We start from the raw sequence: 17,608 nt of genomic DNA, 5'->3' as shown, positions 1-17,608 counted from the left end.
AATTAGAGAATTTTGTTCTAAAAAGAGAAGTAACAGAACTTTGCAGACTCCTATTCTTCATCAGCTAAGCCCCGAAGAACCCTCCCAGACATCTAAAGCACCAGACTAACAACTCTGGACTGCAGAAATAGCTCTATTTCTTGTAACATCTTGGGTTACTCCCTGGCTCTAAATAAACACAATTAATGCAAAAGGCACCCCGGAAGACAGATGTGAGCAGACCATATATGAAGATTTGGTACACATTACCTACTGCTTCCAGGAGGTCAGTGACCTTTTAAAAGAGCCAGACTGTGAAAGGGCCATATTTTAAAGGGAAGGAAGGGCCCGGTATACGGTGCCTATCACTTAATTGCTGGGGATGTCCTGTCCGGTTCTCAGTTTCATATTCTCTCATCCAGCTCCTTTCAGCTTCCCCTTTTCCACTAAATTCACCTCTTGACTCTGTTCCAAAGAATCTCGTCCTTATTCACGCCTTCTTCTAACCCGCTGTGACTAGACTGGAGTTAATTCACCCTGCAGTATTCAACAGTCCCACGGCGGCCCACTCCTAAAAGAAAGGTTTCCTCAAGCAGATCCATGCGTTCTACGGCTTTTTAAGACAGTTAAGAAAAAATACCATCATCATCACAGGAACTTTTAAGCCTGAACTGGTGAGAAGAGGTGGTAATATTTTTATTCTAGCCCACTAGGAGTAACGTTGGTAACACCAGGCCAGGTGCTAAAGGGGCCGTATGAGGTGGTGGTCACTGGCTAGGACTCTGGGCTGGGCTTAACTCTCAGCTCCACCACTGTCACGGAACGTTGAGCCATTCAGTTAACTACTCAAGAGTCCTAATTTTCTCAACTGTAAGGTCACTGTGAACATAAGATATGATAATTCACGTACTCAGCATAATGCAGGGCACGTAAGTGCTCAGGAAATGTTATTACGACCACTCTGAGACAGGAAGCTAGGGAATGGGTGGCACGGCACAGTCCCAGTGTGACTAGCATTCACTGCCCAAGTATGCACGTTTCAAATACATCCTTATTTTTAATTTTACATTCTCTCATATAATATTGTGGACTTAGTGTCTCCAAGGAGCCTGGGGGAAGTTCCTATGACTTGCTCATTTCCACACGGTAAGTATGGAGCAAAGCTGGGGTTTAATCTCGAAGTCTCCACGTGATGGGGCAAGAGGTCAAAGAGAGGGCACAGTCGAGCTAAACGAGCTAACCTTTGCTAGTCTAGGCCTTTATTTCTCTTGTACAGCGGCTCCTGGGGAGACCAAGCACAGTGCTCTAAAACCTGGCCACAGAAAATGATGGCAACAGTCACATCCGTCAGGTGGAACATGCCCAAACAGAACATTCGCTTTCAGATTTCAGCTTTAGTTCCATCACTGATTAATCTCAGGGACCAGGTTTACGCTGTGACAACAGTTTCAGTTTTCATTTTTTTAATGAAAAAAAAAATGAGAATTTAAACTATTTCTCTTCCAATTTTGATAACAGAGAATAGCTTGTAGGTCTAAGCTATTATGACACTGGGCTCACTTATCAACATTTTCACCCCAAAACTCTCACACTGTATTCAACAGAGGTATATGCATGACAAGATGATTTTCTTACTGAACTTACTGAACTAAGGAAAGTTTCCTTTCACCCTATACACATCTGTCTTTCAATCATGGATGACTGAATAACAGATGAAGAAACAGGAAAGAAATTCATTTTTCATGCTAGCACCCTGCTGATTTGCACGTTTATCTGGCAAAAAAAAAAAAAAAAAAAAAAGTAATTCTCAATTACTACCTATCTAGTGCTTTTCCTTTGCACCCACCAGGCAGTTAATCATATTTAATGTTTGTGCACTTCAATAATTAAAAAGAAAATGGCACATATTCATCTGTTTAGTTAATATTCACAGACATATACACTGTTTTCATGGATACTGTGTGTAAATTATGGGCATCTACCCCTACACTTACAGTTCATACAAGAGCAATTAAAAAAGATGATGAGGCTCTTTGTTAACAGACGGCCATACCAATTATCTGGCTTTGTGTAAACTCTATCTCCAGGAAAGCATATCAATTTCCAGTCAAGAATCGGCACAGAAAAATTGATTTGTAATTTAGCTGTGCTTGTAAGAAGTACTGTAATATGTGTGTATATCAAATCATCAAATACATATTTAAAATACCTTAAAACTTTGTCAGTTACATTGCAATAAAGCTGGCAAAAAGTACAAAAGTGATTACAATTAAAGACTTACTAAAGTGGTAAACACCCGAGGGCAAAAGAGGCAGGCATTTTACTGTGAATCATGCGTAACAAAATCTTATTTTCTTTATGACTTAATTTCCCTTTTCCCTATCAATGCAATCTTCAGTTTATGACAAGATTTCCAGATCACAGATTTCAACTGGATTTTTAATAGAGAGCTGGCGTAAAGAAAATGAAGGATTTTCGCTCCTTTTCACAACTGAGAAACCAGCACACAAATTAACGGCTGCCATTTGTTTAAGTAACATCAGTAATTAGCAACCTGGTCAAGAAATGAGCAACTTTCTCCGACCATTGCCCCACACCGATCACAGATGCAAACAGAAAAACACAAAGTCCAAAATTCATGTAGAATAAAAAAAAAATCGTGATTTACAGAATGCTTAAAAAATGTTAGGATTTATCTATTTTTTACTGTCCATTTTGATTCCCTTTGATAAAAATGTTTCTGAAATGTTTTGTAAATCATAATTCTCCAGTGTAAAGATACTTATGTATATTATTAATAATGAATATGGAAGAGATGACAAAGAGAATAAATTTTCAGTTTCAAGCTTCTTTATTGAATAACCCTGAGATCAGATTGCTGTTATTTGCTTTTCTCTTTTAAAAGCAAGAAATCAGGGGATCCCTGGGTGGCGCAGCGGTTTGGCGCCTGCCTTTGGCCCAGGGCGCGATCCTGGAGACCCGGGATCGAGTCCCACATCGGGCTCCCGGTGCATGGAGCCTGCTTCTCCCTCTGCCTATGTCTCTGCCTCTCTCTCTCTCTCTCTGTGACTATCATAAATAAATAAATAAATAAATAAATAAATAAATAAATAAATTAAATAAATAAATAAATAAATGCAAGAAATCAGATATACTTGCAATTGTTTAGGTTTCTGGTTCATCAGCAATTTAATAGACCTGCTATTCTATGTGGAAAAGGTTGACAAGGCCAGCGGGTTAGCAAGAGGTCTACACTGTAAATAAAGTTTACTGAGTTCTTTCAAAACATGTTGGTATCCTCAAAATGCCAAAAAGCCTACAATTTCATACATTTAAAAATTTACTTACAAATCTGATTCCCTGACATCTGAATAAGTCACTAAAAATAGCGTAACTGTAATGTTTCTATAGTATTTCTTAGTCTTCTGAGCACCTCTATCTTCTTTATTAAAAACACAATAGCCAGGCAGCCCAGGTGGCTCAGCAGTTCAGCCCGGGGGCGTGATCCTGGAGACCCAAGTCCCAGGAGTCCCAGGTCGTTGGGCTCTCTGCATGGAGCCTGCTCCTCCCTCTGCCTGTGTCTCTGCCTCTCTCTCTCTCTCTTATGAATAAATAAATAAAATCTTTAAAAAAAAGAAAAAAAAAACCCTCCCCCCCCAATAGCCAAAATATGGAAGAGCCCAGACGTTCATCGACAAATGAATGGATAATGGGGTGGGAAAAAGAAATTTTTAGCCGTCAAAGAAAATGAAATCTTACCATTTGCAACAATGTGGATGGAGCTAGGGAGTATAATGCTAAGTGAAGTAAGTCAGAGAAAGACAACTACCATGATTTCACTCGTATATGGAATTTAAGAAACAAAACAGATGAACACAGGGGAAGAGAGGGAAAAATAAAATAAGACGAAATCAGAGAGGAAGACAAGCCATGAGAGACTCTTAACCACAGGCAACAAATTAAGGGTTGTGGAGGGCGGGGTGGGGGAGGGGTAGCCAGGGGCGGGCATTAAGGAGGGCACATGATGTGAGGAGGCCTGGGTGTTACATGCAGCTGAGGAATCACTAAACTCTACCTCTGAAATGAATAATGCACTATACGTTAATTAATTGATTAAAAAAAAACCAAAACAGAACCTACAGATTATAAATTTAAGCCTATAAAAAATACTAGGTAATTCAGGAGAATAAAGTAGGTTTCTAATTTTGTAAGAGAGAGAACACAGCCATCTACCCTCACTTCAATTCCCTAACTATGTGCCCAGACCTGCCATGGTCCCTGGTGAGCTGCTAAATGCCCTCGGGCGACAAGACTAAACTAGGTACAGGGTCCTGAGGCTCTGAGGATCACCAGGGAAAACAGACGTGGGTTGCGGCACGTGCCAGGACACAGAATACCTTGTTTCAGGGCACCTTCTCCCGCACGGATGAAAGAGATTTCATTGGAGTCGACCATGTGGTGCGCCCCATCTTGCAGGACAAACCGGAGCCCGGAGAGCTTGTGACCGGAAAGGGGCCCTTTCTCACAGGCGTCCAGAAACCCCTGGCAACGAATGAACACAACTTCTGGAATCAGTGGGTTTCACTTGGAGATACGTCACCAGGAATACTCACACATTCTACTGTTCTGAAGTATTTTTACCGATACCACATTCCACCCCTCAAAAAAAGTCTTTAAAAAGTCGAACAGCTTAACTTTATTACTGCGACATCGAGATGAACAATCCCTTGGAAAAGCATTATCACTTAAAGGTGTGGGCTGGTTTGAAAGTGATGCTGTGAGTGCTAATAACCCTTATCATCTTCAGGAATTATTTATCTCATAACCCGTTATACAGCCAGCCAGCTCTTAATTTCACGAGGAGGAAACAGGAAAGGCAAGTGAAAGTACCTCCACCAAAACTGGCACTGATTCAACAGCTGCGTGCTGAGCTCCCACGACACACCGATCACCCCTTGCCTCCCTGGCAGGTCGCTACATTACAGCTATGGTGTCATAACACTAAGAAATGCAATTCAACACTAATTTCATTTTCCCTGATGCAGTTCTTTAAAAAACCCAGCTTCGTGAGGTATGACGAAACACAATAAACTAAACCTATTTTTAAACAACAATTTGGTGACTCTGCAATACTTTTTCAGTCCCTTCAACATTTGTAGAGCTCCTCCTATTTAAGTTAGTTTTTCCTGGAAAACAATCACCTATATCTGCATATACAGTACAATGTATTTCTGACACTACAAAACTATAAACTCTGTGTGTGGAAAAAAACTTAAGCTCTCCTTCACCTACATTAATCTCGGAGAACAGAAGATAAAGGTGTGAGAGTGATAAAATAACTGTCTTGTAATAAAGTACAATGAATGAAATCTACTAATCACAAAGACTGCTACCACCCCTTAAACCAAAATTATCATTAGTAAAGATTCCAAGTTAAAAGGGTAAATGAAAACCTAAACATCTCAATATATGAGAACAGACTGTTGAAGATCAGCAACCACCTTAAAACCAGTGACCCAGGAAAGCAAATCAAACACTTACCTCTCGCATGTGCAAAGCACTTCATAATTTACAAAGAAATGTCACAGAGCATTATTTGATTCTCAAGGTGGTGGGGGGTTCAGGGTTAAGGTTTTTATCGACACTCAGTCTGCAAACGAAGAAGCTGGCTCTGAACCCCACATGCTTTACCAAAGAGCACATTCCTCAGTAGCAGAGATGACGGGAGAACTCAGGTGCTGGGAATCCTAACAAATGATGTGCTACTCGGACAGTAAACTCCAATCCATAAATCTCAAGTGACTGCTACAGATTTTAGTTGATTGCAATTAAAGAAGTATGTTCAATTTTTCAAAAGAAAAATAATAACTATGATCAAGAAACAGAATGAGGGGCACCTGAGCGACTCAGCTGGTTAAGCAGCCGACTCTTGAGGTCAGCTCAGGTCACAATCTCCGGGTTGTGAGATCGAACCCCGCACTGGGCTCTGTGCTGGGCAGAGCCTGCTAAAGAAATCCACTCCCCCCCCCCAGAAGCTTATATATCAAACGTGTTTAATAAATAGTTGCTAGTGCATGTCTTTAAAATGCTAGCTACAATTTTGAGATAGTTGGACTAGGAGAAAGTGGTTTAGTCCTCTTAGAGAAAGAACTACTGCTCTGTTTAAAAAAAAAAAAAAAGAAGAAGAAAGAGAACGATTTCCCCCTTGCTGTCATAGCATATCCTTATATCTCTTCAACTTAATAAATTGAAGATTAAATCAGATAAAGAAGCAGGACTTCTTTATCTGATTTAACTAAAATGAACTATGGAAGACGATGTGATAGAAACAGGATGGGAGGGGTGCCTGGCTGGCTCAGTCAGAAGAGAATGCAACCCCTCTCAGGGTCGTGAGTTCGAGTCCCACACTGGATGTAGAAATTATTTGGGTAAAGAAAACTTAAAAAAAAAAAAAAAGACATACCTAATTTGATTTGATACCTAATAAACTGGTTGAAAAACATGTAATAAAGTTATTTGTTTTTACCTTTTCTACTGCAGGCACAAACTGCTTTGGAACATTTGCCCCAAATGTTTCATCTGAAAACTCCAACTTAGTGTAGTTCTCTGGGTCCAGAGGCTCCAGTACACCTATCACTTTTCCAAACTGGCCTGCACCACCCGATTGTTTTTTATGTGTAAATTCAAACCTGAAAGTGATTTAGGAGGGGGGAAAAAAATCAACACAGCATTATGTTAATTACCAAAATGAAATAATTCCTACTGATCTAAATGAAAAACCACATTTCACCATTTTCACTTTTTGAGTACTTTGCCATAAGATCTCATTGTGAAATTTATTTAAAAAGCAATTCTCTCTTTCCTGTTTTTACTTGGCGGCGAGGGTGAGGTTCGACACCAAAGTAATCTAGGGTTTTCTTTAATCCTGCCAATTCTTCACTTCACAGGTAGAAAAGCAAAAGGTTAGAAGTCGGTGTGAGGTTCTTGGTCTAGTAACCTACGTTCCCATGAGTCTATCCTCTTCTTGTGGAATCCCTCCCTTTCCCAGGTTCTCTTCTTAAATCCCTACAACTGAAGACAGTCCCTTGGAAATGGGAGCTCTGCAGTTAATTTATTGAGACGGTTCCTATCTGAGCCGACCACATGGACTTTACGGAGTGACGCAATACAAGGGAAGGGAGTTCTGGGGGGATTACCACCTAAATGGAGTAATGGCAAAATAGTGACTAACAAGTCAGTCATTCAGAGACATACAGGGACAGATCAGTGCTCACTTCAAAACACTAGTGGCAACAGAAATACAATAGTATGTTCATATACATATTAAACATTTGTGAACATACACTAGTTCACTGAAGAAAAAAATAGCAGGAGTATTTACTGTCTGCAGAGCATCTCTCCCTTTAAACAGAAACCTTCCTCAAGATAAGATGAGGGGCCCCTGAGTGGCTCAGTCGGTTGAGCATCTGCCTTCGGCTTGGGTCATGAGCCCGGAGTCCTGGGATGGAGCCCTGCCACTCAGGGGGCTCCCTGCCCAGTGCGGAATCTGCTTCTCCTTCTCCCTTTGCTACTCTCCCTGCTTGTGCTGTCAAATAAATAAATAAAATCTTAAAAAAAAAAAAAAAAGTAAAGACCTCAAGATGAAAGAGGCCAGCTGCTTTCAAAATTATCTCCGATAACTGCAGGCAAATGGACACTAATGAGTGTGCTCCTACATACAGATCTATGAGTGCTTTGGAATTACTGAATATTAGTTTTGGTAGGAGATGCCAGCTTGGAATACGTGGGTTTCATAAAAAGCCTAAGTGTGAATGCGCCTTTAAATAATCTCCCAGTTGCCAAGAGATTTGGGATGGGCTGAGAAAAACAAAATGCTGGAAGGTTAATTTTTCTGGGAGGGAAAACAACAGCTATCAGAACTAAGAGAACAAAAGCAGAAGGGAAAACAACTGCCAAAGCAGCACAGAATGACGGAAGGGATTCCACAACCGTGGTCCACTGACAAACTGTTGGGTATGCACAAGTTCTCAGAGACATCTAAAATTTTGTTTTCAATTTGACAATAACATAACATCTATACAAATATACCCTTGACCTGTGCTATCTATGGGGTAATCACTAACCAAGGATGTTTACATTTAAGCTAGAATTTTTAAGATATTTAAATTTAGGGATCCCTGGGTGGCTCAGCGGTTTGGCGCCTGCCTTTGGCTCGGGGCGCGATCCTGGAGACCCGGGATCGAGTCCCGTGTCGGGCTCCCTGCATGGAGCCTGCTTTTCCCTCTGCCTGGGTCTCTGCCTCTCTCTCTATCATGAATAAATAAATCTTCAAAAAAAAAAAGATATTTAAATTTAGTTCCTCAGTTGCACTAGTCATATTTTAAGTAGTCCACAGTCAATCGTGGGAAGTAGCTACGGTCCAGAGCGGCGCGTTGGGACATTTCCATCACTGCACAAAGGTCTACAGGACAGCAGCGCTCTCAAGGGCCAGTTCACAAACGAGTAAGTTTCAGGGGCCACGTCTGAAGCATAATCAAGTGGATGCCAAATAATGGAACACCGGGGTGCCAGGCTTGTGCTAAGCAGTTTTTATGGATTATTTGTTCTTCACCACAACCTATGATGTGTGCACTATTTCTAGCACCATTTTCAAGATGAGAAACCCGGGATCAGAGAAGCTACATAACTTGCCAAACATGATGTAGCGGCAGAGCCGGGATCTGCACTCAAACCAAGTCTCTTAATCAAACATTTTTCTAGAGGACAGAACACAAACTGATATAACCTGCAAATGAGGATTTCACTTAAACAGCTGTTAGAGGGACGGTATATGAAGACAAACTTTACAGTAACAGACAAGGGATAGAAGAACTGAGACATCACTCGGTAGGCAGCTCACAGGTGTGCTGGAGGTAGAAGAACCCATGCTCCAGTCATCAGGCCACTAGCATGTCACGAAAGGCAATTTTGTTTTGGCAAAACATCATCTCTCAGAAAAATATTAGTGTTAATTAGAACTGCGTTGATTTTATGTCTTTTGTAAATTTATTTTGATTTTACAGTTGTGAAGTTGCAAGCTGCAGACCTTTTTACTTAGTTTTATGCTCATGCAGTTACATAAAATTATAATAATTAACCTGATCCCAGAGACCTGTAATAATTTTGTTACTTTAAAGGAAACCCATAGGGATGCCTAGGTGGCTCAGTGGTTGAGCATCTGCCTTTGGCTCAGGGCGTGATCCTGGGATTGACTCCAGCATCAGGCTCCCAGTGGGGAGCCTGCTTCTCCCTCTGCCTCTCTCTATCTCTCATGAATACATAAATAAAATCTTAAAAAAAAGAAAAACAACTAAAAAACAAAGGTAACCTGTATATTATTCAAATTTGAAGATAAGAGCCTTGGACTAACCATTCATAAAGCTTTAGTACGTAAGATTTTAAGGACTCATGTATAGGAATGAGATTCTCTTAGTGCAGTTTATTAACATCTAGATAAACAGTTAAATGTTTTAATGTGGAAATTATACTTTGGGGGCATCTGGGTGGCTAAGTTGGTTTAAGCATCTACCTTCAGCTGAGGTCATGATCCCAGGATCCTGGGATGGAGTCCTGCATCTGGCTTGCAGCTTCTCGGTCCTCCTGTTCTTGCACGCTCACTCTCTCTCCCTCTCAAATAAATAAATTACGTTAAATCTTTAAATATATTATACTTTGAAAAGAATACAAACGTGTGCTTTTAGTAAATGCCTAATATGTTACCACATACTACCTAGCTTTGATCTATAGTATTCATAAAGCTTCAAGTGGTGACTTCATCTAGGAGGCTCACATAATATACTTCCAACCACTCCAACTGGAAATAACCAGGAGGTGTTAACTAGCTATTTGTGAAACTTAAATCTTCACTATCAGCAAAAAGCTCTGTCAGCATCATTGGAATGTACTCAGCCACTCTTTCCTGGACACTATCAAAAAGACCTAAGATTCAAACAATGCATATACACACACACAGACAACCTAGGAAGTTGGCTGATGAATGACTCATGCTCTCACTCTCAAAAAGAAAAACATTTTTTTTTTTTTTTTTAGAAAAAACTTTAAGAGAAGAAACTAACCTCATCCTCTACTTACTTGATGGTTGGCTAATGTAACTAGAAAGGACAGAAATGTCTTACTCCTTACATTTTTAAATAATATACTTACTCCAAATACTTTATTAGTAAATGAAAAAGGGCATTTGAGGAAAAGAACACATTACAAATACATTTTCATTCTTTTTTTTTAAATTTTTTTTAAATTTATTTATTTATTTTTTTTTTATTTACGATAGTCATACAGAGAGAGAGAGAGAGAGAGAGAGGCAGAGACACGGGCAGAGGGAGAAGCAGGCTCCATGCACCGGGAGCCCGACGTGGGATTCGATCCCGGGTCTCTCCAGGATCCCGCCCTGGGCCAAAGGCAGGTGCCAAACCGCTGCGCCACCCAGGGATCCCCCATTTTTATTCTTTAAAGCACCACAACAGGGCAGCCCGGGGGGGGGGGGGGCTCAGCGGTTCGGCGCCACCTTCAGCCCAGGCTGTGATCTGGAGACCCAGGATGGAGTCCCAGGTCGGGCTCCCTCCTGGCATGGAGCCTGCTCCCCCCTCTGCCTGGGTCTCTGCCTCCCTCTGTCTTTCATGCATAAATAAGATCCTAAAAAAAAAAAGTTTTAAAGCACCACAACACATATGCCAACCCAAAGAACTTTCAAAGAAACTTCCAAAATCCGTTTTGAGAAAAAAGTAAGGAATTTCTATATCCAAGATAGCAAGCTAAAGGGAAGGTCTGGCCATACAGGTAAAAGGGAGCCTTCGCTTCCGGATCCTCGGCAAATCCAAAGCCTACATCACGGTCCAGTCAAAGGCGGAACGAGAAGGTGATCGAGGAGGCTGGGGAGTGGAAGTGCGCGCCTGCAAGGGTCTGTGCGGCCTCGGCAGCTTTAAAAGGCCTGTTAGAGGTTGCTTCAACGTCCTGCGTTGAGTCCGGGTACGCCTTTTTTTCTTTTTAAAGATCTCATTTATTCCTGAGACCCAGAGAGGCGGGGACGCTGGGGGGGCGGCAGGCCCGGTGCGGGGAGCCGGGAGCGGGGAGCCGGGAGCCGGGGAGCCGGGGAGCGGGGAGCCGGGGCGCGCCCTGGGCCCGAGGCAGCCGCCCCGCCGCGCCGCGGAGCCCCCGGGGATCCCAGTAATTTTCAGAGTGATGCAGAAGGTCGGCAGCAGGTGTTGGAGCAGAACGTCCCTTCCCTACGAGCGGCGAGGGAGGGGTGCAGGGCGAGCTCCTCCCGAGCCAGCCCCCGCGGGTGCGCACACGGGGCGGGGCGGGCCACGGGGGAGAGGAGGAAGCGGAGGGTGACTCAGGCCCCAGCTCCTCTGCACTTCGCCCCTAGCCCCGCCCGCCTCGCAGTGTGGCCGGGGGAGGCCCGGAGCGTCCCCCCGTCCCCGCCCGCGGGTGAAGGGTGAAGGTGGGTGACGGCTTCGCCCCCCGCTCCTGCGGGAAAGACCCGGCTCCCGAGGGGGGGGGGACCAGCGGCGGGGGCAGGGGCGGCGCGGGAGGGGCGGGGACGGGGCGGGGCAGCCGGGAGGAGGAGGAGGAGGAGGAGGAGGGGAGGAGGAGGAGGAGGAGGAGGAGGAGGGGAGGAGGCCGCTCCGCCCCGCCCCTCCCCCCCCCCCCCCGGGGCCGGCTCCCTCCGTCCCGGCTCCCTCCGTCCCGGCTCCCTCCCAGCCGCCGCCGCCGCCGCCGCCGCCCCCGAGGATGGAGATCCCGCCGACCCACTTCCCAGCCGCGCGGGCGGCCTCGGTGGCCGAGAACTGCATCAACTACCAGCAGGGCACCCCCCACAAGGTGTTCCAGGTGCAGACGATCGCACAGGCCAGCGTGCAGGTGAGGCCCACGCCGGGGCCGGGCCGGGGCCGGGGCCGGGCGGTGCTCGCGTTGGGGGCGCGACGGCGGGGGCGGGGGCGGGCGCGGGGCTCCCCGGCGGCTCCCCCGGCGGCTCCCCCGCCTGAACCAGCCCCAGCGCCGCCCCCCGCCCCCCCCACAACTGCCTGCGTTTGAGGAAGCGCCTTTCCCGGCCCCTCGGAGACACGAAGGGGAGCAGGCGTCGGGCGTCGGGCCGGCCCCACTAGGCTGGTCTCCATTCCACTAAAATGTGAGACCGGAGACTGGCCCCGGGTGCCGGGGCGGGGGGGGGGGGTGCGTACCTCGACCCCACAGACCCTCCACCTGCCGTCACCCGCGGGGCAGGGGGGCACCCTCCGCCACCGCCTAAGGCGTGACCCCCGCACCCCCAGCAGGCACCCGCCGCCCCAACCACGCGAGGATCGCATCTTCCCAACAACACAAAGAGCCGAGTTATTTTTGTAATAACCCACCACATTTTCTTAATAGGATATTCCGGAAAAAGGACATAAGTATTGCCTTAAATTTTCTGTGGAAGAGATTATCCAAAAAGTAAGTGAAATGTCCTTTATTATGAAGTAAAATTTGACTCTATAAATATTTTACGTCACCTTTGCTGATCAGATCATAGGATCAACTTGCTTTCTGTTTTTGAAGTTATGAAATCCCTGCCTTGAAAAAAATGATGAGCATACAAGGGTCAGATTATACTCCTTCAAAAATGTCTTCTGAGGGATCCCTGGGTGGCTCCGCAGTTTGGCGCCTGCCTTGGACCCAGGCGTGATCCTGGAGACCAGGGATCAATTCCCCAGTCAGGCTCCCTGCATGGAGCCTGCTTCTCCCTCCTCCTGTGTCTCTGCCTCTCTCTATCATAAATAAATAAATAAATAAATCTTTAATATGTATATATATACACACACACATACATATATTCTGAGATACATGATGTAATTCTGTTGAGCTACTTAGAAAAGACACATTTCAGTTCAAATAAATTCCCTTAACAAATGTCATATATTAGGCCAGTCTGATATGAACAAATGACGTAATTTACTTTCCAGTCATTATCACTTTATGTCTGCCTTTCCAAGTTTCCTTCACTCAAAGAAAGCCAGTGCTTTTAGATGAAATATTTATGAGCAATAAAATGACCAAATGATACCACCATGTTCCTAAGAATCTTTCAGTAATGGGGCAGGGGAATTTTTAAAGACCCTACAATTTGTTTACCTAAATATCTTAAAATTAGAAAAATAAAAAGTTTGCCCCTTTGTTGAGCATAATTAAGGAGATACAGGCTGACATGAGGAGATTTATCAAGATACCTGGGCTGCTAGACAGCCATCTTTCAAGGCAGAGCCCATGCTACTATTTTCTAATTTTACATCTAGAGAGATTACTGTATCTGGGCTTGAGAATATTTCTGTTATTCAGAAGCAGAGAGTAAAGAGAGTAACGGACTTAAAAAGTAACCAAAGTCTAAAGGTAGTATGTGAAGTCAAGACTGAAATCTGGCCTTACAAATGGACACCCCATTAATACTAAAATAATAAAGTTTTAAGTTGAATTATAAGATTATGATACTCTATAAGTCATAAAAGAAGTTATCTATTTTAGATGCCTTCAAGAAAACTGTTAAGCCAACCTAATTAGCTATCTCTGTCAAGTGTGGAATACCATGGGGGCGGGGGCAACATTTTAAATGTCGTAACTCAAGAATGACAACTAGTGATGCATGGCCATCTGCATCTAAAGATATTTTGCAAAATGTTTCAAACAGCAAGTTACCCTGAACTGCACAGCTGAAGTCCTTTACCCTCTGACGGGACAAGATACCGCACCAGAAGTCAACTTCACATTTGAAGGAGAAATTGGAAAGAACCCAGATAAAGAAGATAACACATTTTACCAAAGACTCAAGTCCATGAAGGAACCACTTGAAGCACAAAATATTCCAGGTACGTAAATATGCCATGGAGACATTTTTCAACTTTCGCGTTTGCAAAATATTCACTAGGAGTCTAATTCAACACAGGAGGGCCTTGCAAATTTACAGATGCGTGGCTTAACCGAGTCCTATTCTGTGCACGTTTGAAGGAAACTCGAACAGGACTTGGAATTTAGATCCCACAAAGGTCTGATCCCTGTGTATGTAAAGGGCTTCCCCTTACCAGTGCCGTCCCCCTCACCAGACGGTCTCGGGAATGTGCCCCCGGAGATGGAGCCAGTCCGACACCTGGCCTGGGTCGCCTGCGGTTACGTTATATGGCGGAACTCGACGGAGGACACGTGGTACAAAATGGCAAAGATTCACACGGTCAAGCAAGTGGTAAGTGGCTTCTGCAGCCAGCAGCAGCAGGAGGCGTGCCGGGCTGAGCGCGCGGCCCCTCCGGGTGGACGGGTGCTGGCCGGGGCGGCGGTCCCAGCGGGGTCACGGACGCCGGGGCGGTCCGTTCCTGCGCTCAGCGTCCTAGAGACGAGGGCTCTGGCGATCGACCTTTCGGATTCAAATCCCTATAGCTCTGCAAACGAACCGCCTCCGCTTTCCCACTCCCGAAGTGGCAGCCCGGCTGCTCAGGGACGTGCCTGGCATTTTCCTGCCCCGAGGATCTGCCGCGACAAAAATCTTAGCCTCTTTTAATTCTTGCGACGCTTGCTGTTTATTTATCATGGGCTTTTATAACCAGTTTAGTCATTATCTGCAGCCTCAGACCTACCGCTGTCCTGGTGATAAGTCTGATAGGACCATTCAGAACGGGCTCTTTCTGGTCTTTAGAGAGATCAAGTCAGCCTCACATTTTAGCTTTATGAAGAGGTTAAAAAGAAAAAAAAAATAAGGGCAAGTGTTGATGCCTAAATGGATATCAAGAAAAACAGAGTGCCAGCCGTTAGAAACGACAAACACCCACCTTTTGCTTCAACGTGGATGGACCTGGAAGGTATTATGCCGAGTGAAGTAAGTCAATCGGAGAAGGACAAACAGTGTATGTTCTCATTCATTTGGGGAATATAAAAATTAGTGAAAGGAAATAAAGGGAAAGGAGAGAAGATGAGTGAAAGTATCAGTGAGGGTGACAAAACATGAGAGACTCCTAACTCTGGGAAACGAACAAGGGGTGACGGAAGGGGAGGAGGGCGGGGGGTGGGGGTGACTGGGTGACGGGCACTGAGGGGGGGGCACTTGGCGGGATGAGCACTGGGTGTTATGCTGTATGTTCGCAAATTAAACTCCAATTAAAAAATAATAATAAAAAAAGAAAAACAGAGTGCAGAGAAACCATAATAAACAGTTTTAGTTCTGTAAGAGAAAAGGACGTTCCAAATGACCCGTTTCAGCTTGTTGGAAACAAACTGCAAGGCAGCTGGAGCACCTGTGCTCCGCAGGCTTTCGCCACCACTTATTAGACACCCATGGGCCCTGGAGGGCAGGATACCCAATCACAACAGCAAGAATATAATGCCAATACCTAACATAAATACCACAAGAACATTTTAAGAGCCTTTTTTTTTTTTTTTTTTTAATTTTTAAGTAGGCTTTGTACCCAGCATTGAGCTAACACAGGGCTTGAACTCACGACCCTGAGATCAAGACCTAAGCTAGGATCAAGAGTCAGATGCTTAACCAACTGAGCCACCAAGGCATCCCAACTGAGGAGTTTTTTAATGCATTTCTATAGATATCAACTTTGGTTACAAATTCCTATTGGGATACTGAGGCCTCAAATAATTGAGTATCATGTCTGGGTTACAGAGGTTATACGATCATAATCATGGTTTTCAGGGCAGGATTTTGTAGCAAAATATGCTCAAGACAGTGCTAGAAGTTGTATGAAAGAAAACTCCTGTAACCCTTCATCAAAGTTTTAAAGCATGAATTAAAATTTCAGCTGAAAGGGATCCCTGGGTGGCGCAGCAGTTTGGCGCCTGCCTTTGGCCCAGGGCGCGATCCTGGAGACCCGGGATCGAATCCCACGTCGGGCTCCCGGTGCATGGAGCCTGCTTCTCCCTCTGCCTGTGTCTCTGCCTCTCTCTCTCTCTCTGTGTGTGACTATCATAAATAAATAAAAAATTAATAAAAAATTAAAAAAAAAAAATTTCAGCTGAAAGGTTGACTGCACATTTATAATCAGTAGTAACCAAAGGGGCCACAGGAGCTGCCCCTCAGACGCCAGGGCTTGTTTCAATACACTGATTATAAGCCTTAAAGAACCTTGGGTAAGTACAGCAAATCTCTGGTGAATACAGTTTTAAACGATCTGGATGCCGTATTTCTGTGTAGCTAATGGCATAAATACTTTATATGCACAAACCAATAAGCAGCACAGATCGAAGCTTTAATTGCAAAACCATATAACTACATTCATTACATTTTCCTATTTTCAGTTTTTAAAGAGAGAATTTCTATTATAAAATTGGTTTCCTTTAATGTAAACACTCATTTCAGTAGCTTATTCCTTAAAACGATGCTTTTCTGAATAATAGAAACATTGAGGAATCTTAAATGACAAACTTTAGATCGTAATGCTCTGAAGTAGCTACCACAACTCAGAACCTAAAAGGGGTATACAACTTTTAGAATAACAGATGAAATATGATTTTAAAATGTAGTTTGAGAGAAAACTTATTCATAAGAACACAGTTTTTCTTTTTTTCTTTCTTAGGAGATAGAGAATAGGCACAGGCATTGGGTAGGATGGGCAGAGGGAGGGAGGAAGAATCTCAAGCAGGCTCCACACCCAGTGTCGACCCAATGCAGGGCTCCATCTCATGACCCTGAGATCGTAACCTGAGCTGAAGCCAAGAGATGGACACCTAACCAGCTAGCCACCCAGGTGCCCCAAGAACACAGCTTTTCTGGTCAGGCTGATTAAAGTAGAACATTCAATTTTTATTTTTACTTATTAAATTGTTATCTATTATTATCTAGTAACAAAAGCTGAATTTTAAAATGAACATATCATTTTTGCCAAAGATACTAAGTTTTAAACACCAGGTTTTTATTTTTTATGACAGCAAAGAAATGATGACTTCATTGAGTTAGACTACACTGTTCTACTTCATGACATTGCATCTCAGGTAAAGTATCATTTGCCTTTATTTGATGAGACTTTGAAAACTAAGACTTGTTTTATAGCCACCGTGTATGTCTTATTAATTTTGACTCTAAACCAGAATCCATGTAAATTAATACGGACACTAGGTTCAAGTATATTATACTTGTAGCCATTTAGCTTCTTTTTTGCTGTTCTTTTTAAGGACTGTTTTGTCTCTAACAAAATCTAAACCTGACATTGTTTTCTTAAACTGTTTTCTGAATTTTACCACAGCTTTAGTTTCTTTTACTTGCAGGAGATTATTCCTTGGCAAATGCAAGTTCTCTGGCATCCGCAATATGGTACTAAAGTCAAACATAATACCCGCCTGCCAAAGGAAGCACAACCGGAATAAACGAAGACCCTATCAATGAAGTGTCAGCTTCCTTTTAATGATGTGTATGCCAGTCTTCACTGATACCTACATGGTGCCATGCAAATCCCAAAGTGTAACTTGGTATAAATGTCTTCGTTACACTATGGAACCATATAGATTCCACACAGTAGAGAGTATCCTGATGTAAAAGTGTCCCAACGCTAATAGTGGTATGTATATCCCATAATAAAAAGCTTCAATTACAGCCTCACAGCATGTTTAA

At 43.7% G+C, this 17,608-nt stretch overlaps 2 protein-coding genes across 3 annotated transcripts in view; one reads left to right on the top strand and one right to left on the bottom strand.

Annotated features, from left to right (window-relative positions):
• The window catches only part of GFM1 (G elongation factor mitochondrial 1), a 46,080-nt gene that overhangs the window by 3,215 nt on the left and 25,257 nt on the right, over positions 1-17,608 (bottom strand). Inside the window, exons 14-15 of the mRNA XM_055321735.1 lie at positions 6,506-6,668; positions 4,377-4,521 (exon numbers count right to left, since the gene is read on the bottom strand). Coding sequence (XP_055177710.1) covers positions 4,377-4,521; positions 6,506-6,668 — 308 coding nt within the window. The remainder of the gene's footprint in view (positions 1-4,376; positions 4,522-6,505; positions 6,669-17,608) is intronic.
• LXN (latexin) lies at positions 11,347-17,596 on the top strand. Of its 2 annotated transcripts, XM_055321737.1 has the most exons (7): positions 11,347-11,479; positions 11,740-11,898; positions 12,406-12,468; positions 13,697-13,874; positions 14,109-14,245; positions 16,930-16,992; positions 17,266-17,596. In XM_055321737.1, exons 2-7 carry the CDS (start codon positions 11,770-11,772, stop codon positions 17,362-17,364), a joined length of 669 nt encoding a protein of 222 aa, XP_055177712.1. In that variant the 5' UTR covers positions 11,347-11,479; positions 11,740-11,769; the 3' UTR covers positions 17,365-17,596. The 2 variants fall into 2 exon arrangements, 1 of the variants encoding a protein (XP_055177712.1); XR_008663964.1 differs by lacking the exons at positions 11,347-11,479; positions 17,266-17,596 and adding an exon at positions 16,578-16,773 and having other exon boundaries at positions 11,725-11,898.

This window comes from Nyctereutes procyonoides, unplaced genomic scaffold, assembly GCF_905146905.1.
Source record: "Nyctereutes procyonoides isolate TBG_1078 unplaced genomic scaffold, NYPRO_anot_genome, whole genome shotgun sequence".
In the NCBI taxonomy this organism is placed as follows: domain Eukaryota; kingdom Metazoa; phylum Chordata; class Mammalia; order Carnivora; family Canidae; genus Nyctereutes; species Nyctereutes procyonoides.
This window is presented reverse-complemented; position numbering and strand designations above follow the sequence as displayed.

Coding starts and splice junctions, on each gene's coding strand:
- LXN (XM_055321737.1), top strand. CDS start 11,770: ATGGAGATCCCGCCGACCCACTTCCCAGCCGCGCGGGCGGCCTCGGTG. Junction 13,875..14,108: donor TGAAGCACAAAATATTCCAG/GTACGTAAATAT, acceptor CCCCCTCACCAG/ACGGTCTCGGGAATGTGCCC. Junction 14,246..16,929: donor TTCACACGGTCAAGCAAGTG/GTAAGTGGCTTC, acceptor TTTTTATGACAG/CAAAGAAATGATGACTTCAT.